General features: G+C 44.0%; 1 protein-coding gene across 2 annotated transcripts in view; it reads right to left on the bottom strand.

Moving 5' to 3' along the window:
- Positions 1-4,018: 4,018 nt before the first annotated feature.
- LOC142585630 (ras association domain-containing protein 1-like) overlaps positions 4,019-25,502 on the bottom strand; it is a 32,521-nt gene continuing 11,037 nt past the window's right edge. For both annotated transcript variants that reach the window (XM_075696549.1, XM_075696550.1), the window contains exons 7-9: positions 7,418-7,530; positions 6,980-7,089; positions 4,019-4,684 (exon numbers count right to left, since the gene is read on the bottom strand). In XM_075696549.1, coding sequence (XP_075552664.1) covers positions 4,466-4,684; positions 6,980-7,089; positions 7,418-7,530 — 442 coding nt within the window. In that variant the 3' untranslated portion in view covers positions 4,019-4,465. The remainder of the gene's footprint in view (positions 4,685-6,979; positions 7,090-7,417; positions 7,531-25,502) is intronic.

Raw genomic sequence — 25,502 nt, 5'->3', positions numbered from 1 at the left:
GCCACACTCAAGACAACCCTGAGTCCAGCAAGCCCATGAGGTGGCGTCAACGCCGCCTTATGGGCTTGCTGGACTGCCCACGTCTGGATTCCGAGGTCTGAGCTGCGCAGAGCGGCGGCCCACCTCGACGACAGGGTCTCAGGAGTAACTGCCATCCCTCCCATAACTACATTGCACTCCTACAGCATGTGTTTGAGTGTTGCTGGTCCTTCCTGGCACAATTTGCACATGTCGTCCTGATGCTTATCTGGGAAGATACATTTCAGATGGAATGGATTAGGGAAGGTGTTCGTCTGGAGTTGTCTCCAGGTGACGGCCTGCCTCCTGTTCAATATGGGACTCGGCGGTGGGTATATCCTTCTGGCGTTTAAATATGCACTGGTTATGTCGTTGTAACTCAAGGCAAAGTAAGGGTTAAATTTTTGATGCAGTGTGCGCCCAGCAGTACAAACAAACAATTAGCAAAAAGGTCACCTACTTCTTACAGTAACAGAAGTTATGAGCTAGGAAATGGTTTGTGCCATCCTTTCTTTACAGTTGGTGTCAAAAGTTGGCAGATCACAGGATCTGAGAAAGACCTTAATATCTCTGAGCCTGATCATGCAGCCTGGTATTTGGATTTCCCAACTGTACTGTATGCAAACAATTTAGCACTGTATGGTTTTATTGGCTAAGGTCACAAGCCCTTCGGAAATGTATAGTTTTTTTCTCAGGTCCCACGGTCCATAAACTCTTGATGCCAACTGTACACATATGCACCAGCTGTGCCTCTGCTTCTAAGTCTAACCCAATATGTTGGTTGTCTAAACTGCACATATATATTAAAAGGTATCAGAGGGATCTGACTTGCTCATAGTTTGGCTTCTGCCATAAACTGCCTTCATGCAATTGGTAGGAACAGATAGTTCCACGTCTACAAATGCTGGTAAACCTGGAAATTAAACAACACCATCTATTCATTTCTGGCTTGGACATGTTTGAATTTGTGCTAATAGTAAATAAGCTACACCACAATGCTGCATGTGGACAGCAATGCCCATAATAGAAGATTTCACAGTGGAACCACAGCCGACTAAACACTTGAAAGCTGACAAATAAAAATTAACCCACATTTTTTTCCCAGCAACAGAAAGCATATAGCCAAAACAGTCTAATCACACATAGCAATTATTCTGAAGGTGCAGTAAACGGCATTATGTTCGGCATGCAAAGTTTTCTTTTGTATTTGTATTGGCAGAATGCTGAACACACTGATAGTTAGGAATTAAAAGCAATTGAAGCCTCCAACTGAATGAGCACAGAAACCATATAAGACACATTACTTCCGAGGCTTGCAACACTGCATAATATCCACGTCATGCCAGATCGCTCAGAGGCCGCACACCTGTTACATGATGTAAGTGCCGCCATGTCAATGTAAAGTCATTAATTACAGGAAATATGTTTAAATGGGTGTTAGCAAGAAGAAAGCTTCATGGATCAAGCTGTGATGCACCTAACCTAGATAAGGCATTCAGAAAGGTACGTGGACATGCAGTGCTAGTGCCTACTCTTCTATTAGGTACCAACGTTCACAGTTCTATGCAGCCTTCTTCAATTTGAAAACAATTTTTGGTTTGCCTGCATAAGTTGCGCTGGATTTAAGCCAATGCAAATGCACATCCTTCCTTAATTTCCTCCACTATACCTTAAGGCATTTGGTCAATTGTTGGTCCTCTCAAGACAGCAATAATAAAATCAGAAGACAAGAACTGACACTACCAATGAGAAACTGGAGACCTCCTGCATGTTTGCAAGAAAGAGCACTGTGGCATTACTAAGCTTGGTGACAACTTAAGGATTCAGTGCTCCCAGAAAACTGCACAACATCTGCACCCTGTGCCTCCAGGCACCAAAACATAGGCCCCAATAGACAACGATGTTGAAAGTTCTCCTCCACGGCAACATCATAAAAACTAGAAAATGTGACTAGTTTGCACACCTCTATAAGTTAACTTCAATTTCGAAAGAGGTGTATTTGTCACTGTATTCTAATTTTGGCACCGACTATAACCTGCTGTTGATACCTGTCGTCACGTTTGTTGGAATTACTTCAGCTGCTGGCCACATTGATCTGTGCATAGGGGCAATTTTTTGCTGCCACAAAAAGGCTGATGATATTCTAGGAAGGCTCATGAAAGGACTGTGATAGGTACATTGGCCCAGGAAAATATTGCACATCACACCTTTTGCTTTTGCTGAAACTGCAACGTTCAGCCCGTTAACTACGACCTTGGAAACTTGTGAAAGCGAGCATTGTTATATGGGTGTCCTACAAACTGCAAAGCTTACAGCTTACTTGCTTTTACTTATTCCTTCTCCCCAAATGTATTACCAAACCTTGGAGAGTTAAGAATGATAAATAAACAACTGGCAACCTGCTGGTAGCGGTTGGCGACAGTGTGCAACAATACTTATAACAGGTCTATTTGAATCAACCAGGTTTCTCTGCACTTATTAATGCACGGTGCACTGCACCTAGGCCATCAATTCTACAAGATACGGTGGTGCCCACTGCGACCCCATCCTCGACTGCACGAGGGTGCATGGTAAGCTGCAGTAACCACAGTGCAGTGAACCCTTGAACCTTGCAGTGAGCGGGTGTAGCTCGGCGCACCACGGCCTGTAGCACCTGCGCCTTTTCTGCATCAGACACGCCTAACACTGCAGCACAGAGGTGGTCCACATGGTGAGGATTATATGATCAAGAAAATCACACTTACTATTGCTCATATATTTCCCAAGAGACTGCCAAATCACCGATCTCTTGCAGAGCAAAGAGCACTGTTGAAAAAGAAATGCTATGAATGGCTCCAGTAATGCTACCTAGATTGCACTGGGGTTACTACCATGCAATGCGTCGATTATTGGGTGAAATTTGTGCTGTTAGCAGCACTGCATCCAAATTACATTTAAAGAATATTAAATTGTGGGGTTTAACCTCTTGAATATTCACATGAGAGATGCTGTAGTGGAGGGTGCCAAATTAATTTTCCAAATTGCGTAAGGCAACGGTTAATAGCAGCATATATTGATATGAACTTTTGTGAAGTTCTGTTTTAACAGCACTCAGGCTGCTTTATGGCACAAAGTAGCACATACAGCATGAAACTTTTGCTCCAATGTTCCCCAATAATGTTGTAATATACCTTAATATTCTTTTCGGTATCTATTCTAGTCTAAAAACTTCAGTGAGTGACAGAACAGTGCTCATCACAACAAAAAGAATATCCACGACTATGCATGGGGTATATATGGAGGAGATGTACTAAAAGTAATGCAAAAGTGAGCAAGACATTTTAGGTTGACTGTCACAGGAGATTAAATTAAATGTGTGGTATACACAAAACTGTGTTCTGATTAGCTGAGACTGTTTGATTACGATTTCAGCTACATAAGATTTCTCTATGACTTCACAGGACCATATTTGTGATCCTTCTAATAAAGCTCCCATAGATGTAATGAAAAAAAGTTGTTTGCAACAAATATTGCATTACACAAATGAGATGAAAATGACACATAAGGTTAACTTCCTGTATTGCAGTTGGGTGGAATAGTGTTCAGTGGTTTACATGTTTTCTTGGCCTTATGGCCAAAAAAGCAGTGTATTCTGTTTCTCTTACATACATAGTATAAGCTTCTCCTTATCATGGCCCCAAAACTATCTACTGTATTATTGTTCAGGTTAATACATAATATGCAAGTTTTTTAGTACTCTACATACATGTGGGAGCTAAAGATTACATGTCAGTAAAAGAAAAGAGAAAAAAAGTAAAGAAGAGGGCTTCACTCACTTTTTCACTACTTACGGTACAATACTCTTCATATATCAGCCATCCAAATCCATTGCAAATGAAGACAACATAAATGAAGAGTAAGCAGCTAATGGATTTTCAACTGTACATGCAGAATATGTCAACATTACCTACTGCTTTCACATATACACAAAAAATACACAAAAAATACTGCTTTCACATATACACACACGAAAAAAAAAGAAAGAGCAGAAAGGCCTGTCAATGCACTAGGCACACCAGTATTGCATGTGAGAGCTTTGAAGCCCTTTTGCTTCAGTCCATCATGAAAGAAACCATCTCAAACAAAAGGAAGCAAACCGTATGCAAAACGCAGGTACTACTGTGATGGACAAATAAAATTCTGAATGCACAAAAAAAAAAAAACATCAGGACTTGGTCTCACAGATGCCGAATAATAATGCCAGTAGTTCTTGCTTGCAAAGCGTGGAGCAATGCATGGTGAACTCCCATTTGAACACACAAGTGCCAACCATCACCTTCTGATTTGATGCTAGTGATGGCTAGATTGTACCATTCACATTTCTGTCAACAATAGTACAACTTACAGGGGCCTACTGCATGCAAAAAAAGTTCACTGTATCTTTAACATTCTAGCTCAAATGCCAAAATCAAGAGCTTGGAGTGTTTTCTGTGTACTCAGGCCCATGGGCCTCAGAACCTTGGGTGTCAAGAACTTCAGTTCCAGACTTTGGAAATGAGTCCATTGCCTCTTGAATTTTAGAACGCACGAGGTCATACTTCAGCTTCAGCTGGGTCAGGTACTCTTCCTCTTCGAGCTCCAGGATCTTCAGAAAGTTCTGCAGCTCCGGTATTGCAAAGTCCTCCCACTTGAAGTTTACAGAAGAAGCAACAAATGCTTGAATCAGCCAATAAGGTAAATTGAAAGACCACATTGCACCATCAAATCATACATGGCAAAATTTAAGTGAAAGTGAATTGCAGAAGTGCCATTGGAGAGTTCTTATTCAGCCCACTTCTTTTTCAACCACCAAACATATCACTGCACAATATGAAATCAAAAATACATAATGCTTTGTATGGGAATACAGCATTGGCAATGATTTCCAAGATACTCTGACAAAAGCTGTGTTGTGAATCGTACTATAGCAGCTACTTTTCACGTGATTTGCATGGTCAATTCACGAGACTCAGTAAAGCAGCTTCTATTTTCGACATCAAACTACATGCTTATATGCAACACAGCATGAAAGGGAAGAATTGCTTTTCACACAACAGTAACACGAAACTATATAGGGAACCCAGACAGGCTACAAGCTAAAGAAAACCCATAACACCAGGACTGCAAATTTGCTGTCCCTGCGGTCTGCTAGCCTCCTGGTTAGCCCACATAATAGAGTGACCGCCTTGAAAAGGCACTGGTCCTGGGTTCCATCCCCTGACTATGACAACTTTTTCTTCAACTGTGAAGCTTTTTTTCTGAGAAACCCACACAGGTTTCCTGTGTAGCTTCATGCCAAAGTCAGGCGGATGACAATTCTTCCTTTTCACAAAACATTCACCTAGCGGATTCCTGCAGAACTAATTTGCCATAATACAGCAGGCCTGTGTCATGTCATGAATGTCATCGTCATGTGGAAACAAAGCCACGGTGCCCATTCCTTCTAATGCAACGCAGCTATACATTTGTAACGGCAGAAATTTTATGCAGGATTATTAGTTCAGAAAGGTATGGCACTGCAAGCATTCGACCACTGCAGAAATTATGTGTGACAGTGCATCACTATTAGAGGGGCCCCACAACACTTTTACAGTGAACAGCAGCTATGAGCAAATATTTGAGATGATTGTGTTTGCTCGTGTGTTACACATTGGCTCAGACATGACACATTAAATTGACATAAACATTAACAAGGCAGTTAATGGCATGACAACACTTGACTGGCATCTAAGACAGCAATAACATACGATTATCAAGATTATGTAAACTTCTCTAAACATATTAATGCACTAAACAAAAAGTAAAGGTGCCACAAAAATGTTTGCCTTTTGCTACAAAATATTTTTACGGTGCACTTTATGCTGTTAAAGCAATCCTTTGTATGCTGCATGTAACTTCAGCACATACAGCACCATGTGACACATGAAGGCTGAACTCTTCGTTAACTATTGAAAAGTGGTGCCTAACAGTGTTGTCAATTGCACCTGAAGTTAAAGTGCGAATTAAGTTCAATGAACAAAGCAGATGGCTATGTAACTGTTAAATTTTTACTGCATCGGTGTAATTCTTCCAAACAATGAAGCTTGATGCCTTTTGCAGAATTGCTCCAAGTCAGCCACACACAAGGTTTTTATTGTGATAGCAATTACTGAGGTTGCTCATACCAGGTCTTACAGTCTTGACTAAATTATTCTTCAGAATTTGGGAATGGCAGCCCACAAACAAATGTCATGAAGCATAATAGTCACAGTGCATACCTTTTACGTTGAATCTTCTCAGACTACTAAATATTAAAATTGCAAAACAATATCAGTACTCAAACCTGAAAGTGATGTAATTTTATGGGCACGGCTCTTCGCAGGCAGCATATTGGTGCCTGTGCAATGTCATTACGGGCCCTACAGGGTGTGTAAAAGCTTTTAAGGATTCCAGAAATTTTGGTTCACTCGCATATGTCACATCCGCATTAGTCACACCCGCATATAGTTTGGCTGTCGTCCGAGCAGTTCAGGCACAATGCTAACTAAACCTTGCTATCCAAGTCAGTACTTTGGCCTTGGAGTGAGACTGCCAATTTTTCTTGCTAGCTAGATGCAACGAATTCCTTTCTAGGCAAGAAGAACTAAAACTTACATCTCATATTGCTTATTCAAACTAACTAAATTATTCAAACTAACTCATAAGCAGTGTCACAGTATAATGCAGTCGCATACAACATGAAAATACCCTCTATATATCCAATATTAATTACAGCACACTTGCTAACATTGGCAGATAATTTTTTTTTCAATTTCTAGATTAACTTATTCATTCATTATAATGACATTCAACTATATGCATCACTGCCAAGTCAGCTTTGGTGCTGCTGCCTTCCTTGCAAGGGCTTCACTGTTACCACAGACTGTTTTATCAGGTTAAAGAAGAAATAAGCGCATATGCTTACCTCTATATCACTATTGTCATTTTCCTGAAGAACAAACTGCCTAGACCGACTATTCCAGTCCAATGCAAGCCAAAGAGGTTTATCCATATCCTGAAGTTTCCTAAGTTTGACTGAAACAGTAAGAAAGGAGAGGTTACCTTTTGTGTCAAATTTTACGTCACAAATTTTTTGTTACAAAGAGCAAGGACACTATTTACTGGCTCGAGGCTTTACTGCCTTGATGTGCAAATCACTAGCTGTGCAACTTATGAGCAAATCACTCTCATGACAACAGAGTAATTCTAATAACAGGAGTTGAACGTAGTCTGTAAAATGTTTAAAGGTGCAAAAACTAGCTCAATGGTTAATTTGCAACCATTATGACATAGCAGCACTGCCTCTCACCATAAACAAAACCAGAACTAAAAGAGACTTGTTAAAAGTCGTAAAATGATTTACCTTCACCGGTGCTTTCGTCGACTTGACTTTCATAAAGCGCAAACTTCCGGGGATTGTCTGCTACTTTGAACTTCTTTAGAAGGGCCACTATCAGCTCTCGCACAGTATATTCACTGCAAGAAATAAATACCATTTGTATGACATCAGCAGTGTCCCTAAATTCACTGATGAGTTCATTAATGGCCACACCATAACAAGAGAATGTGATTACAGAGACAAAAAAATTCAGTGGCGATTTAGCAGTAAATAATACGAGAGAAATGCATTAACATTACATTGCACCTCTTTGATGTCTTGGATGCATGATTTAAACCATGTTTACTACATTGCAAAGTAATGTTCAGCAGCTCGTTCAACACATGTCCTGCCTCTTCGAGGAGTGAAGTGCAATTGATGGTGGTCCGAAGCAGGATACCATAAGTTGCACTATATACAGTAGAACCTCATTTATAAGTTTTGGAAAAAGAAAACGTCAGTACAAAATGTACCAACTGGGAAAACTTACTATGAGAAGTTGCCAAAAGATATGACAGACTCAACTGTAGTTGACAACTACGTAATGCGAATTGTCACAGCACGAGTTGCCGATGTGTGCCAAGTTGGTGCGGCCTGAGCGGCCCAAGATGTGCGGTGTCGATTCTGCTGCTTCAGCAAGCTTCCATTTGTGCTCCTTAAATTCAGCCTGGGTAAGCAGCTTTTTCAAGCAGGGCATTTTGGCGGGAACTTTTGGCGTGCTCACTCAGCACAAATCATTATGGCACAAGACGCCCCCAGTGCGCAATGCCGGAATAGGATGCCTAAGATGCTGCCAATGCAAAACATGATGCTCACTTCGCACCGCCTGCCACTGGGAACAACAGCGCATAGCGCCTGTTAAAAGTACGCAGTATGCTTCCAATGGCACTACACCCCATGCACTATGAAACAGGTAAGTGAAGATAATTATTGCAATAGGGCTGGCGGCAACAGTTTTGAATGCGGCGTGCAGCGACACCAGTGGAGATTTGCTAGTACAGTCAAACCCACTTATAACGATGCTGGTTTTAACAATATAACGGTTATAACAATGAAAAGCTGCCACACAGTCAACTGTTATATGTTTTCTATGGAGAAATAGCCCACTTGCTACAATGTCCTCATGCTTCATTATCGGCTATAACGATGAAGTCTGGCTGCTGGGTGCCCATGCCCAAAGGTAATGGAAAGCGAAATCCTTGAAAAGAAGAAGAAAAAAGTGAAATGCCTGCCACCTCAACTGCCGCTGTGCACTTCTCTCCATGAGAGATGCACAACTGCCTTGCGCGCATCTCTTCCATTGCCCTCCCATCCCTCCGAACATGAATGGACTGCCTCAACTGCACTGGCAACGCTGCCAGCACTGCTCCCAGATTGCTCACTGGGCCCTCATTCTGTGCAATTAGCCAACGGATTAAGTTGCTCGTGCTTGCCTTTGTTCGTGGCGTTGAAGTTGTTCTTGCCCATGTGGTTTCTCAGCCTTGTTTGACTTGCCGCCGAAACGGAACATGGCTGATCCGCCATCTGATCATCAGCAATGTATGACGTTGCCAGTGAAAAGAATGCGCACTGCTATAGGTTTGGAAACGAAGTGCCTCCAGCCATTGAGGCGATAGTCATGAACGTGCTTGCATCGGATAGCAACAGTGACGGCCACAACGGCAGCACTGACACGGTAGGGCAGGCTGCCTCAACATTGCCCCACAGAATGTCCTGTAGATGATTCAGCCCCTCGTGGGCTTGTCTTTGTGAGGGACCTTCCGTTTCACTGCATGGAGCATCTGGATTCCTTGGAGAAGGATGTCTGCAAGCGTCGCATAAAGCAAGCAAGGCTGATGGACATGCGGTTTTCTCATGCAAGCCAGAGAGCAGTACATGGCGAGAAGCTCGTGGCAATCTCATTCCAGCGTTTCTTCTGGATTTCTCAAGCTGAGATGCTTCTGCGGCAACCTTCCCACATTTTTTAAAAGGCACTTCTTGTGGCCACCAAAGCAATGCCTCAGCGGAGTTCGTATGTCACTTGCCGCCCGTGACCCTTGTTTTCAGTTGTTATAGCAGTGCCACTCTTGAATGCCGATAGCCGCGGCTTGTTAACAACACATGATCACAGCGTGCAGGATGGGGAGTTAAACAGTTAAACGAGTCAACGCAACCACAAGCCAGATGGTGGAAGGTGGTGGGGAGGAGAACTAGCCTCCCTGCCATTATAGTTTTCTTGGAACAGCTATGTCATACCCCCTTTTGATTTCTTTTTTTCATGCAACCCGGTTATAACAATTGTAAAAGTTCTTGTTACTCATTTACATAACTGCGCACTTGGTTAAAAAAACTAGCTCTGGTCGACAGCTGCCCGCGAATGTGCCACTGTGGACCAGAAATACGCGATGCAAAGTAAGGCACAGGCGCACACTCGCCCCAAGTGGCTCCCATGCAAAAAGGGCTCCTTGCAAACTTGGGGGAGCAAACAGACACACAACCTTTCTCTTTCAAACGAAATTTTTCTCTCTCTATACGACACAGGCTATTGTAGACTGCCAGGGTCATAAGACGCGGGATTTGAGGCGAAGGGAGATGCCTGCGGTGAATGAAGGGGGTCAAACCGGGGGTGGTGGTGAGGCTGGAGGCATGCAGCCCGCCGCTTGCGGGACTGTTTCCTCAATGTCTCTGAGGCATCTTGGTTTCTGAGAAAAATGGAACCTGGTGGTGACGGCACCGTGTTCGTTGCTTACACTCAACTATCCTGCATGATCTCGTCCCAAGAGTCGTTTCCGCACTTGCTGTCCGACGCCAATTTAAATTGTTTCATCTGGCTTGCAGGGGCATTCGTGAAGTAGTTTGGCCACATCGATCCCTTCGATATTCATAGGTTTGAGATGCAGTATGTGTCTGCAGGCAGCACCTCTGTAACAATGTACGGGCCTCTGTGTGGTTGCGTCTTCGTGGGCTGTTCTGTGTCCTTAAATGTTGGGGTTATGGAGGCGCTGGTAGTCGGTCACCCTCTTGTATGCGCCATCCTTTCTTCCGCGTGAAAACGGGGTTGCTGTACTCGGAAGTACTATTACAGATAAATCTATATGGCATCAACTCATCAGCAATCTCTTTCCATGCCCACCTCTGGTAGTAGGAGCTACGGTATGGTGGCTGGGAAACCGGCTTGCTTCGAGGGAGCTCGAAGATTTTCTTCTCAGCGATGCCTGTGCACCCCAGTTATTCCGATTGGCAGTGTGCAGCAATTATTATGCTTGTTAAGCTACACACAGGGCTGTGTTTTCTCCTCACCATAGACGATCAAGTCAGCATTAGAGAGTTTTAGAATAGGGGCCCCAAACCTTTTGGGGCCCCAAAGAAATAGCGTCGAAGCCACTGCGCATGCGCAAGACGCAAACTGCGTTTGGGTTTTGCGTTGGGAACGCTATTTCACCGATTTAGCGGGAGCCCAAATAGCGGCCCCAAAAGTTTTGCGTCGGCAAACATGGCGGCACCCATCGAAGCGACAGCTCACCCTAGCACAAAACTGGGTTCGATTCGCGGTAACGCGTGAAGTTCGCAAGCTAGGAGAAGTGACTGCGGTTATCGCTTTCTCTCAACTAGCGTGTGTTATGAAGATTAACTCATTAGACGCCGCTGATATTGAATTCGATTGTGGATTTTATGGCTCGTAGGCCTAACACGGCTAAGCTTGGCTGGTGAAGGCTAGTAAAGTTGGTTTGCTCAAAACTAAGCGCAACTAACTGTTTACTGCTTACAGAATAACCTCTAAATTGTAATTAAACGCGAATACACACAAGTCAAAATTATTATTCCTATCATAAAATGGTATATTTTATTTAATTATTTCTAATAGCTTTTCTTTGACGCCGTAGTGGCGCTGTCAGCACAAGACGCTATCCGCAAACGTAAAACCCTATTCTAAAACTCTTCACTCCTACGTGTCCCAACGCTAACACCCGCAAAGCTCTTTGGGGCCCCAAACTATTGGGGTCCCTATTCTAAAACTCCTTATTACTTCGTCTTGCTTAGTTGCAGCGCATGGGCCTCCTCATTGGTGATCGGTAAAACTTGCTCTGGCATGTTGGAAGGAGTGGGTGGATGCATGAGTATTTGTCCTTGCTTCATATGTAACTTGATGTTGCTGTGTTATAAATGGGTTCGAGTGCACTGGAACAGTAAATAGAGCGTGTACTGGTGTTTTCACAATGGGAGACGGGCGGCAAGTATTGCAGGAGAGCTACTGCGGTGCGTGGCTGTGGTTATCGACTGAGCGTGCCTCGTGCCTTTTCTTGCTTGCATTGGATCTAGTAGCCGGGAAACATACCGTACAATCGCAGTTTGGCGATATACTGTACGTTAGTGCTAGACGAATGTGTTTTCTGCGAACATATGAACCTGTAAAAACGAAGCGTAAATGCATTGGGACATTTTTGTGTTCAATCGCAAACGTTGGCACTGGGAAATCGTATATAACGGGATCGTGTCAACGACATTCTACTGTGCATGCATGCATGCGTGTACGTGTGCATGCGTGCAAGCCTCTTCTAAGTTCTCCCATCTCCTTTCCATTTTTACCAGATGACTGGCTTCACAAACTTCACCCATATACATTTTTCCCCACTTTGACACTCCTAATGCTATCGCATTAAAAGTCATGCAGTGCTATTTGCTATGACCCCTGCAAACTCTATTAAAGGGACTGGAATGTGGTGGAAATGAGAAGATTGTGTGTGACATGTACAAAAACAAGCATGCTTTCATTACATTAACAAGGAATTATATTTTTAATTTGGCCCTGAAAGTGGGTGCAAAAATGACATGTGGCATAGCTTGACGGTGAAGCAGAGCAAACTAAACTGTGTACTGTCACAAGGTGTCATCACAATACCAGTGTAAGTATTTCTTGCCACTATGTGCCTGCTACACTGCCAGAAGAAAAGCTTAGGTTTCTGCAGCACCAATAGAAACATGTGGTATTACAGGTGACTAAGGAAAAAAAAAAAAGAAAACTAATGACTTATGTAATCTATAATGTGCTGAGGACGGCTATTAGAGTCATAATTTCAGTGTTTAAGACAAATTAACTATTGCTAAATCCTATGCACTTCCAATGTCTCACATTTACCAATGTGCCATTGCCATCATGCACAGTAATGAATGTTGTGGGTGCCTGTACACAGTTTTAAGAAGGGACTATGAAAAAAAAAAGAAATTGTTTTAAAAATTTCTAGTCGCTTTCCAAATAAACTACGGCATTTTTAGACACTTCTAATGGTAGGCTTTATATTGCGCTACAAAATAAACGGTATCTTAAAAACGGTAGACTGTTCTTTTGATATATCTAAGCTTCACCACATGCCGGCACAACTGAATAGCTTGAGACAAAGTCAGAGCCTTTCTCCCTTGGCGTGGCCTGTCTTTTTCCTGCCTGCTTGCTCAAGATCACTGGAACACGATAACACAGTCAACCTCTGTTAATTCAACATTGATGGGACCAACAGAATCGATTTAAATATATGGATAGTCGAAATAAAGGAAGGGGCAGAAATGCCCAAATACACTGCTGCTTTACGTGGCAGTATTTAGCCAATTGTAATGCACCCCTGAATCAAATCTACAGCCAGCGTTCATGAATTCAAACTAGAACACAATGTACACACAAATCTAATGTGCACCTGATTTTATTAAAGAAAAAAATGTAGCAAGCCTTTGATTCTGGCAATTGGGAAAATATAATACCTGCTGAGTTTACCTTCACAGAATGGAAGTTTTATTTGCACTTAATTCTTATTATCGTAACTCTCAGGTCGCTATTTATCACTATGGGCCACACGTCGTCCTCCTTGTGGTCCATTGCATTTTATATTCCACATTTCTTAAATGACTCTGCAACCATTGCAAACAGGATGGTGGTCTAGACCCAGACTAACCACTTTGGCAGTTCGTCAGGCAATGCAATAGCAGCTCCATTGCTGCTAGCTTAGCATGTAAAATAACATGTAAAAGCAGTGCATTGTTGTCTTGTTTTCGCCAAGCTAGGCAACATACCTACCTGGATCCTTCCTCTATGCCTACACAAGAACTTGTTCTGTGCCCTCTTGTAATAACAGTGTCAATCATGCTGGCTCTGACAAGTACGCTGTTGCCAACAGTTTCGGTTTCGTATCTGATTGTAACATGCAGACAATATTAGGATTCATTTTCTTTGAAAATAAAGTGCTGCACACTGAAAATACAGTAACCATTCATTGTGAGCTGCCGTTTTCACTTGAAACTCTACCAAGGGCCCATTTCCGGCAACAGTGAGTGCGTCTTCAATGTATCAAGTTTCTTTTAGTGCTGCCAAAGCAAACACTCCAGCCACTAGGGTCACGAGTGGGGTTAGGCACATGCGTGCTGACCACTCAAGTTCAAATGATATAACGAGGGTCAGTTTTAGGATCTAAATAATGGAAGTCTTGGCCCATAGAAATGTATGGGCGCTGGCCAGGACTGTTGGTCAGGATTGAATAGTGAAAGTTTACTGCATTATGCACTTAAAATAAAAAAATAAGAAATGAAAAACAAAAGATTGATACCCAATAGCTGTCCTCCTCTATTCTTGATTCAATGAACGTGGATATGTTAGAGCCCCACTGTGCAGGGTGGCACACTATGAATGAAAGTGCATGGCCTCAGTGATCAGGAAAGGTTGACAAACTACAGAGCTCAGAGGCAAGACATGAACTAAATCATCCTTTCTTCCAGTAGTTCAGCTTAAGGCCTAACATAAGCATTCAATGACGAAATGAATGCTCACAGATAGCCTCTATGATGTGGAGCTGTTGCCCTTCACATGTGACTTAGGACAGCAGCAGCATTTGGTGCTATCTGGTTATGACATTATGCCCAGACACCCAATGCATTGCCATACATTTTCCAATGAAAGTTTTTGATCTTTGTGCTAACTTGAACTATGAAAAAAAAAAACAAGCAAATTACGGTACTGAATGCCCTGATCTTGACATTGCTATAGAAGCCAAGGCACCACAAAACTTCATTTTGTGTGAACAACAAATAATATCACATGCTCAATTAACACCGCAGGGTCTTTTCAAACATGCCATAGGAATTATTATTATTATTATTATTATTATTATTATCTGGTGCAAAAACGTACCTACACCTGAAAGAGAGGAAAGGGAAAGCAAGGAGCAAGCTGGCAACCACCACCGGAAGAGGCACAATGCCTGCCTACTCTTTGGAAACGATGTCACAGAAACAGAAATGGAAGATAGGAAGCAGGGAAGAAAAGAAAGAACAAGATAACATATCACAAAGACTAAAGTAAAACAATGAGAAAAGATGGCCAGTCACTGCAGGCCGGGCTGCTAAAGGAACATTAAAAAATAGACGAAATTATATCCGAGGTCTTGTCACTTGCTAACAAAACTAAGCTACAAATGGGGAGCCAACTTAGTTTCTTCTAGAAAATTAACGAGAGCATGACGAGCTTGACAGCCTCAAGACGCACAATCACTGGGATACAGACATTGGAACAGGCCACGGAGATGATAGTTTTTCAGTGGCAACTTGTGTTGCAGAGTGAAAGTGGGACACTCCAAATGAATGTTTGATGCTTAATGGCGCAAGGGCCAGGTATGGCCAAAGAGCGCCATGCTAGTGTTAATGAGTTCGTAGTGGTCTGATGGGTTCTGTGAAGTTAATGTGGCTTGGCTGTAAAGGGGCCTAAATGAGTTGTGTAAATTGCCTAAAATCTACGTGTAATAAAATTATGGCAATGATTATTAACATGTACTATGAACACTAATATGCAATGGGAAAGAATGATTCAATATACGAAATATGTGAGATGCTAAAATTGCCTAGAGCACTACTGCCTTGCCAGAGCCCTTGAAACACAAGGGCTTCGAGGCATGTGCTATACGAAAAACTACCACTGCGGCATCCTCTGAAGAGAGGAGGCGCTACGAATACATGGGGCTAATAACATGCAACACAACATCTTTCAGGAAACCTAGGACTGCGTTGGCATCAAAGAGCGGTTCTGGGCTGAGTAACATTACAGGATGAAGGGGGATGTACTGCCGGTATGCTAAGAGAAATATGTTTCTTTCTCACAGATTCAGCTTCCCGACACTCCAGGAAGACATGGAGGACGGTCAGCCTCTCCCCGCATCTACCATAGGTTGGAGGCTCATTTCCAGTGAGTAAGAAGTTATGGGTGCCAAATGTGTGTCCTATTCTTAGACGACAGTCCCACAAGCATTGCCAGTAGTTTCGCAGTTTCCTTCGTAACAAGGGCTTCAGATCTGTGACAGGGACTGCAGCGGTAGGATTAACAGTATGCGATGCAATTGATGTGGCCATCTGGTCCGCTAGAACGTTACCCTCGATGCCCCTATGGCCAGGCACCCAGCATATAATTACATGCTGGTTAGATATATGCGCTTTTTACACAGAATGGAAAAGAGTTAATTAATTACTGGATTTTTGTGCTTACAGAATGACATCAAAGCCTTCACAACACTTAGGGAGTCCGTATATGTAACTGATTTTTGTAGTTTTGATTTCCTTATATGCTTCACAGCCAACAATAGTGCATAGGCATCAGCCGTAAAGATACTTGTTTCCGGATGCAGAACATCAGATTCCGAAAAGGATGGACTGACGGCTGCATAGGACACCCTGTCGTGTGACTTCGATGCCTCTGTGTAGAACTCCATGCAGGAGTGCTTGTACTGGAGTTCCAGGAAATGCATTTGGATTTCAATCTCTAGAGCATGCTTTGTAACTTGCAGGAAATACACATCACATTGTATCAGCTGCCACTCCCAAGGAGGTAGCAGATTAGCTGGAGGTATTAAGCGATGCTTGAGGAGTGGGACATCCATTTCAACGCTAAGCTTCCTCACATGCAGTGAAAAGGGCTGTCTTACAGAGGGACGATTACGAAAGAGTGTAGCATATGTCATATCATTAACGGTATTAAAACATGGATGTTGAGGATTAGAGTGAACTTTCAGAAAATACAGTATGTTTGACTGATGTATGTTCTCTGCAGATGGAGTGACTACGCATTTGATTCTACATATAAACTTTTAATGGGACTTATTCTGAAAGCGTCAGTGGCCAGTTGGATCCCTAGATGGTGGATCAGATCTAGCATTTTTAGAGTGCTTGGGGTGGCAGAATGGTAGATCATGGCACTATAGTCCACTCGCGGTCGAATCAGGCTCTTGAAAAGATTAATTAAACACTTTCTATCGCTGCCCCATGTTGTGTATGATAAAATTTTCAGTAAGGTCATTGTTTTTAAGCATTTTACCTTGAGATACTTAATGTGTGGAATATAAGTTAGTTTAGAGTCAAGTATGATGTACAATATCAAGTACAATATCCGCGCAACCTTGAGCGATCGGAAAGCGCGTTTTCCACCCTGGGCCGACGGAGAGGGGAGATTTCGTTCCGGCCGCGAAGCTCTCTACATCTCAGTAAGGTGCCTCGCGGTGGTCTCGTGCTGAAGATGCCCTCTCGGTGAGCGCATATTTCCCCCCCTCATCTTTTAAGAGATTCAATACATACAAGCATTTGTCTCGCAAACCAGATTTATTTCAAGGGAATTTCCCACGTCTCAATAATTTCTCTCGTCGTACACGAGTGCTGATTGCCGTGTTATAGTTTGTTAACGAAGCTTCCCCTCAAGTCTAAATATTTTAAGGCAGTTTTCCTAGTGTATAAAGCCGCTCGAGTTCACGCTGCTCCTCTGGCGGCCATTTTTCAAAGAAATTATGCCTTCCAACCACTCAGAATCAGCAAAAATCCACTGCCGCGGACATCATCAGTCCCTTTCCACATAAGTATGAGGCTCGGAGCAGGAGCTTTGGCGCTTGAAAGTAACCGTTGGCTTGACGAACCAACCGACTGAGCTACCTTTCCGGGCAACATTGAAGGATCACGAGTTCAAATCACATGTTATGTTCCTTTTTTCTTCCTTTTTTTTTCTTTTTCTTTTAATGTATTTTCCTTCCTTTTATCACTGTACGGAAACCCTCCTAAAAAAAGAAAATTATATATCCTCAATTATGTGTGGCCACACATGTGCAGGTCATAAATACCAGGTTCTCTAGCCGAGTGCCATCCATGCGGTATAACCGAGCTCAGATTGGTCCACCTTGACTGATCAAATAGGGCACCACTGTAGGTTAAATGAGGCGTACAACTCCTGCGGGACCCGCCGTGGTTGCTCAGTGCTCATGGTGTTAGACTGCTGAGCACGAGGTCGCGGGATCGGACCCCGGCCACGGCGGCCGCATTTCGATGGGGGCGAAATGCGAAAACACCCGTGTACTTAGAATTAGGTGCACGTTAAAGAACCCCAGGTGGTCGAAATTTTCGGAGTCCTCCACTACGGCGTGCATAATCAGAAAGTGGTTTTGTCACGCAAAACACCATAATTCAATTTTTAATTTAACTCCTGCGGGGACGGTAGAGTATCCGTCTCCAGTGCAAGAGGACCGTGATTCAAATCCCGGTGCCGCGCAATTCTCCACCGGGAAATACAAAAAAAAAACCGTGTGTTGAGAAAATTGCACAAACAGGCCTGGAGTGCGGCCTGATCCCGGTGACCAGAACCAGTAACGCACTCTCTTGCCAGAGCAGGATTGGCCACCCTGGTGCAGTACTTGGCCACAACCTCCTATATGAATACAACAATCAAACCCCGGCCCTCAGTCCCCAGCAGCCGCGAAGCAACTGACCACGGCGGCGGTCAGATCTGTAACGCTGCAGAGGGTGCTAAGAATACCTGGCTCCGGACAGGCCGCCATTGGAATCTGAACCTGGCAACGTTTAACGTTAGAACGCTATCTAGTGAGGCGAGTCTAGCAGTGTTATTGGAGGAATTAGAGGGTAGTAAATGGGATATAATAGGGCTCAGTGAGGTTAGGAGGACAAAAGAAGCATATAAAGTGCTAAAAAGCGGGCATGTACTGTGTTACAGGGGCTTAGCGGAGAGACGAGAACTAGGAGTCGGATTCCTGATTAATAAGGAAATAGCTGGTAACATACAGGAATTCTATAGCATTAACGAGAGGGTGGCAGGTCTTGTTGTGAAACTTAATAAGAGGTACAAATTGAAGGTGGTACAAGTCTATGCCCCTACATGCAGTCATGATGACCAGGAAGTCGAAAGCTTTTATGAAGACGTGGAATCGGCGATGGGTAAAGTCAAAACAAAATACACTATACTGATGGGCGACTTCAATGCCAGGGTAGGCAAGAAGCAGGCTGGAGACAAGTCAGTGGGGGAATATGGCATAGGCTCTAGGAATAGCAGAGGAGAATTATTAGTAGAGTTTGCAGAACAGAATAATATGCGGATAATGAACACCTTTTTCCGCAAGCGGGTTAGTCGAAAGTGGACGTGGAGGAGCCCGAATGGTGAGACTAGAAATGAAATCGACTTCATACTCTGCGCGAACCCTGGCATCATACAAGATGTAGACGTACTCGGCAAGGTACGCTGCAGTGACCATAGGATGGTAAGAACTCGAATTAGCCTAGACTTGAGGAGGGAACGGAAGAAACTGGTACACAAGAAGCCAATCAATGAGTTAGCGGTAAGAGGGAAACTAGAGGAATTCCGGATCAAGCTACAGAACAGGTATTCGGCTTTAACTCAGGAAGAGGACCTTAGTGTTGAAGCAATGAACGACTATCTCATGGGAACCATTAAGGAGTGCGCAATAGAAGTCGGTGGTAACTCCGTTAGACAGGAAACCAGTAAGCTATCGCAGGAGACGAAAGATCTGATCAAGAAACGCCAATGTATGAAAGCCTCTAACCCTACAGCTAGAATAGAACTGGCAGAACTTTCTAAGTTAATCAACAAGCGTAAGACAGCGGACATCAGGAACTATAATATGGATAGAATTGAACAGGCTCTCAGGAACGGAGGAAGCCTAAAAACAGTGAAGAAGAAACTAGGAATAGGCAAGAATCAGATGTGTGCGTTAAGAGACAAAGCCGGCAATATCGTTACTAATATGGATGAGATAGTTCAAGTGGCTGAGGAGTTCTATAGAGATTTATATAGTACCAGTGGCACCCACGACGATAGTGGAAGAGAGAATAGCCTAGAGGAATTCGAAATCCCACAGGTAACGCCAGAAGAAGTAAAGAAAGCCTTAGGAGCTATGCAAAGGGGGAAGGCAGCTGGGGAGGATCAGGTAACAGCAGATTTGTTGAAGGATGGTGGTCAGATTGTTCTAGAGAAACTGGCCACCCTGTATACGCAATGCCTCATAACCTCGAGCGTACCGGAATCTTGGAAGAACGCTAACATAATCCTAATCCATAAGAAAGGGGACGCCAAAGACTTGAAAAATTATAGACCGATCAGCTTACTGTCTGTTGCCTACAAAGTATTTACTAAGGTAATCGCAAATAGAATCAGGAACACCTTAGACTTCTGTCAACCAAAGGACCAGGCAGGATTCCGTAAAGGCTACTCAACAATAGACCATATTCACACTATCAATCAAGTGATAGAGAAATGTGCAGAATATAACCAACCGTTATATATAGCTTTCATTGATTACGAGAAAGCGTTTGATTCAGTCGAAACCTCAGCAGTCATGGAGGCATTACGGAATCAGGGTGTAGATGAGCCATATGTAAAGATACTGGAAGATATCTATAGCGGCTCCACAGCCACCGTAGTCCTCCACAAAGAAAGCAACAAAATCCCTATAAAGAAAGGCGTCAGACAGGGAGATACGATATCTCCAATGCTATTCACAGCATGTTTACAGGAGGTATTCAGAGGCCTGGAGTGGGAAGAATTGGGGATAAAAGTTGATGGAGAATACCTTAGCAACTTGCGATTCGCTGATGATATTGCCTTGCTTAGTAACTCAGGAGACCAATTGCAATGCATGCTCACTGACCTGGAGAGGCAAAGCAGAAGGGTGGGTCTGAAAATTAATCTGCAGAAAACTAAAGTAATGTTTAACAGGCTCGGAAGAGAACAGCAGTTTACGATAGGTAGCGAAGCACTGGAAGGGGTAAGGGACTACATCTACTTAGGGCAGGTAGTGACCACGGATCCGGATCATGAGACTGAAATAACCAGAAGAATAAGAATGGGCTGGGGTGCGTTTGGCAGGCATTCTCAAATCATGAACAGCAGGATGCCACTATCCCTCAAAAGGAAAGTGTATAACAGCTGTGTGTTACCAGTACTCACATATGGGGCAGAAACCTGGAGACTTACGAAAAGGGTTCTGCTGAAATTGAGGACGACGCAGCGAGCTATGGAAAGAAGAATGATGGGTGTGACATTAAGGGATAAGAAAAGAGCTGATTGGGTGAGGCAACAAACGCGGGTAAACGACATCTTAGTTGAAATCAAGAAAAAGAAATGGGCATGGGCCGGACATGTAATGAGGAGGGAAGATAACCGATGGTCACTAAGGGTTACGGACTGGATTCCAAGGGAAGGGATGCGTAGCAGGGGGCGGCAGAAAGTTAGGTGGGCGGATGACATTAAGACGTTTGCAGGGACAACATGGCCACAATTAGTACATGACCGGGGTAGTTGGAGAAGTATGGGAGAGGCCTTTGCCCTGCAGTGGGCGTAACTAGGCTGATGATGATGATGATGATGATGATGTTTAAGAACTTGTGCTCTTTGTTCACAGGGATTTGCTGACCATACATTTCGATATTGGGATCTGTAATGAGCCCTTTGTTTCATGTGAAAAGCACACAAACTTTTGTTGGGGTTCACTTTAAATCCATTTTTGTCTGCCCATTTGGACACTTTGTTCAAGCCCTGTTGTACCTGCCTCTCACACACTGCAAGGTTGCTGGATGTGAAACCTATTTGTATGTCATCTATGTAAATAGAATAAAAAAATGGCTGGCGGTAATGAAGCCCGAAGCGTGCTCATCTTCACGATAAAGAGCGTGCAGCTAAGCACACCTCCTTGGGGTACACCAGTTTCTTGTATAAAAGGTCCTGACAATACATTGCCGATTTTCACACGGAGGGTACGTTTGGACAAATAGCTTTCTAGTATGTTTAACATATTTCCACGAATGCCCATTCCCGACAAATCTCGCAAGATCCCGTATCGCCACGTTGTGTCATACGCCTTCTCCATATCGAGGAATATCAACAAGAACTGTTTATGTAGAAATGCATCATGGATATTTCCTTCAATGAGCACAAGATGATCAGTCGTGGACCACCCTTCTCTGAAGCCACACTGATAGGGATCAAGCATTTTGTTCAGTTCAAGGAAATGTATCAGTCTACGATTAATCATTTTTTCAAATAGCTTACACAGACAACATGTAAGAGCTATCAGGCGATAACTGGCCGCCAAGGAAGGGTTTTTACCCAGCTTCAAGACGGGAATAACAATTGCTTCCTTCCATAAGAATGGGAGGTATCCGGCAGCCCAGATAGAGTTGAAAAGTGCCAGAAGTGTCATTTATGTGTCTTTGTGTAAGTTCTTAATCATGCAATACATGATTCTATCAGCTCCCGGTGCAGAGCTTCTACATGTGCTCAATGCAGCTTTAAGCTCTGCAATATTAAAAGGACGGTTGTGTGGTTCATCCGGACGGCATTTACGATACAGTGCCTTAAGTTCAGCTAATTGTTTATATTTGAGAAATGATTTTATGTAATGTGTGGAGCTTGATACATGTTCAAAGTGTTCGCCCAGAGCATTGGCCTGGTCTTCCAGGGTAGTCCTTTGGTTGTCCACTAAGGGCAAAGGGTGGCTTTATTGCCCCTTTAGCTTTCTTATGCCATCCCATGCTTTGAACTCTTGGGTGTAGGAAGTGATGCCTGAGAGAAACCTCTCCCAGCTAGACCTCCTTGCCGGTCTCCGCGTGCACCTTCCTTGTGATTTTGCCGGTTCAAATTCTATGAGGTTTTCTGCAGTCGGGGAGCGACGCAGCAAAACCCACGCTTTGTTTTAACGCGATAGCGTTAAGGAGCTCGTGTCGCAGAAAAGCCGGTGTCTTCGGCGTCGGCGTCCGCGGCGTTGGCCGTGAGCGATAAATCACGGCAGGCACTTCATAAATAAAAAGCAACTTCCAAGATGGGCTGGGTGGGAATCGAACCAGGGTCTCCGGAGTGTGAGACGGAGACGTTACCACTGAGCCACGAGTTCGATGCTTCAAAGCGGTACAAAAGCGCCTCTAGTGAACGCGGTGTTGCCTTAGAAACGAGCTGTTTCTAAGGCTCAGGCGTGCGTCGCTTGCTCAGGCGCTCATTTCGTTGTCGCGCCGAACGCTGCGTTGCTCGACGCTCACCGCGTCCGATGCGGGGCGCGTAGTCGCTGCGCCGTAGCCCAATACCCCTTGGCAGGTCGACGGGAACGCTGTCGCGTTCCACTCTTGAAGGCGAAGCTTAAGCGTCCTCCAATTTTTGTTTCTTTCATGCCAGTCTGCACTATTCATTCCAACAGGGGACCCGTCTTTTACTTGAGAGTTTTTGTGTTTGTGGAATGAATTTTTCTGCTGCGTCTAGTATAAAACAAGTAAAATACGCTACTGCTTCATCTATACTAAAATCGGTGATAACATGCCGAGATAAGTAAGTTCATTCCTTAAAATGATTCCATTCGGCGGAGTCTAGTTTCCACCGGGGTGTATGTGGGGGGGCATTCGTGTTGATGTATTGAATTTAACATTACAGGGAAGTGGTCACTTCCATAGGGATTTTTGATTACATGCCATTGCAAGTCCGGGAAAATTGAAGCAGAGCCAAGCGACAGTTCTATTGATGAATATGAATTATGATGAATATTATAATACGTTGGCTCCTTCTTGTTGAAGAGGCACGTACCAGAGTTCACAAGAAAATTTTTAATGAAACTACCTCTCGCGTCACATTGTGAGTCCCCTCACACGGTGTTGTGAGCATTAAAATCGCCTACGAGTATGTAGGGCTGATAAATTAGGTGATAAAAGCTGATAAATTAGGTGATAAAAATAACTTTTTCCGAGGTGATAATTAAGGGGTATGTATATGCAACATACAGTGATCAATTTATTAAAAATAATTGCCTGAATTGGCACTGCCTCAAGGGGCGTCTGAAGGGCGACATGATGACAAGCTACAGACTTGTCCAGAACTATTGCTACACCACCAGACAAGGTTTTCGCCTCATCGCGGCCTTTATGGTAGATGGTGTACTGACGAAGAAAGTTTGTGTACATTTAAGATGTGTCTCCTGAACACACAGCACCTTTGGGTTATATTTGTGTAAGAGTTCTTTAATGTCATCGAGGTTGTGGATAAGACCTCTAACGTTTCAGTGTATTATTTGTGTAGCCATATTGTTCGTGTTTTTATGCTGTGTGTCAAGAGGAGTCAAGTTGGAAAAATGACTTATGGAGCCTTTTCAGGCCCCGTGATTTGGGTTTTGTCTTTCTTGGAGGGTCGCGAGATTAACATCGCTCCCGAGGCGCTGGATCGGGGTTGTGTCCATTGACTCTTGGGAGCCGCTGGACTTCCACTCACACGAGGTGTTTTCAAGATAGGCCTTGCCTCGAAAAGCAGGGCCTTGGAGGCCACCAACCCAGAGGTCTATGGGCCTTCCTTCAGGTACGGTGCAGCAGCACTGGCTGCTGATGCCAAGAGGGCTGATGGCCCGGTCACAACCATACTCTTTGTGGGCTGGGCCGGAACCGGAGTCTGCTGCGACGTTGCCCCCTTGCGCACCACATCAGCATACCCTGAGGTATGGAAAAAGGAAACACGTTTCCGCGCTTCTCGAAATTAGATGTTCTCTTCGATTCTCATTGTGATTATGTCTTTTTCTTTTTCCCATGTGGGGCAAGTTCGAGAATATGCTGCGTGTCCACTGTCACAGTTGGGACAGCGGAGTGCGCCACTACAGTTGTCGGATTCGTGTTCGTGTTTACCACATTTTGCACAGGTCAGTCAGCCACAGCCGCTTTGCGATCAATGGCCATATCTCTGACACTTGAAGCATCTTCGGGGATTTGGGATGTAAGGCCTGACTCGAATTTTGGTATATCCCGTTTCTAGGGTTTCTGGTAGCATGCTCGATGCAAAGGTGAGGATGAGATGCTTAGTTGGAATATCTTGGTTGTCTTGCTTGATCTTTATTCCGTGCACTTGAATCACGTTGTGTTCTTTTCAGCCCTCCAGGAGCTCTTCCTTGCTCAGGCTCAAGAGATCATCAGAGATGACTCTTTTATACGTGTTCAATGACCGATGGAGGGTAACAGTGATTGCCACATTACGAAATGCTAAGAGATTGGAGAGTTTGCCATGCTGTTGAGTGTCGTCGACCCCAAGAAGAAGGTCGCCACTCGTCACTTTGTAGCCAGCATCTAGTGTGTCGGTAAGACATTTAGTGACAATGAAAGATAGTTCTGACTGTCTTTTCGGGATCTTGACTGAGTATCACACGGAAGCGGGGGAACGTTTCTTTGTGCTGGCTGAATAGCTGGAAAGTTTCTTCAGTGCACCCTCTTTTTGAAAGAGGATGATCAGAAAGAGGGGGAAATGACGTCTTAGCCATGCAGAATTCATTTAATTTTGGTAGCTACGCCAGCCACCCACCACCGAGCCCAACAAGGGGACGCCATGAGTCCGAGCGGAAACGCAGACACCACCTGTACGTAGCTACTATAACCTAATATAAAATACCCAAGGTTGGATACATGCACCAGGTTAACCCTTGCCGCCTAGAAATTCGGAAGTGAGAAGAAGTGATAAGAAGACAGGAAAGAAGAGACAGCGAGAGGGAAAGTAGAAGATTGAATAGTGGGACAGGAAAAGGCAACTGCCGATTTCCTCCAGGTGGGTCAGTCTGAAGGTGCCGTCTATGTGAAGCAGCGGCCAAAGAGGTGTGTTGCCTCCACCGGGGGGGCTTGAAGATCCCAACACTCAGCATCGGCTCAATCCCCAGGATCCCACTTTCCCCAGACACGGCTAAGCGGCGCATGGCTATACGCGGGAGGGTCCAACCCTCGTGTGCTCAGGTACGTGGTGTTGCAACACACCAAACGCCTGCTGATGCAG

The sequence above is a fragment of the Dermacentor variabilis genome, chromosome 6, assembly GCF_050947875.1.
Source record: "Dermacentor variabilis isolate Ectoservices chromosome 6, ASM5094787v1, whole genome shotgun sequence".
Lineage (NCBI taxonomy): Eukaryota > Metazoa > Arthropoda > Arachnida > Ixodida > Ixodidae > Dermacentor > Dermacentor variabilis.
Note: the sequence above shows the minus strand (reverse complement) of the source record. Positions and strands in the feature narration are given on the sequence as shown.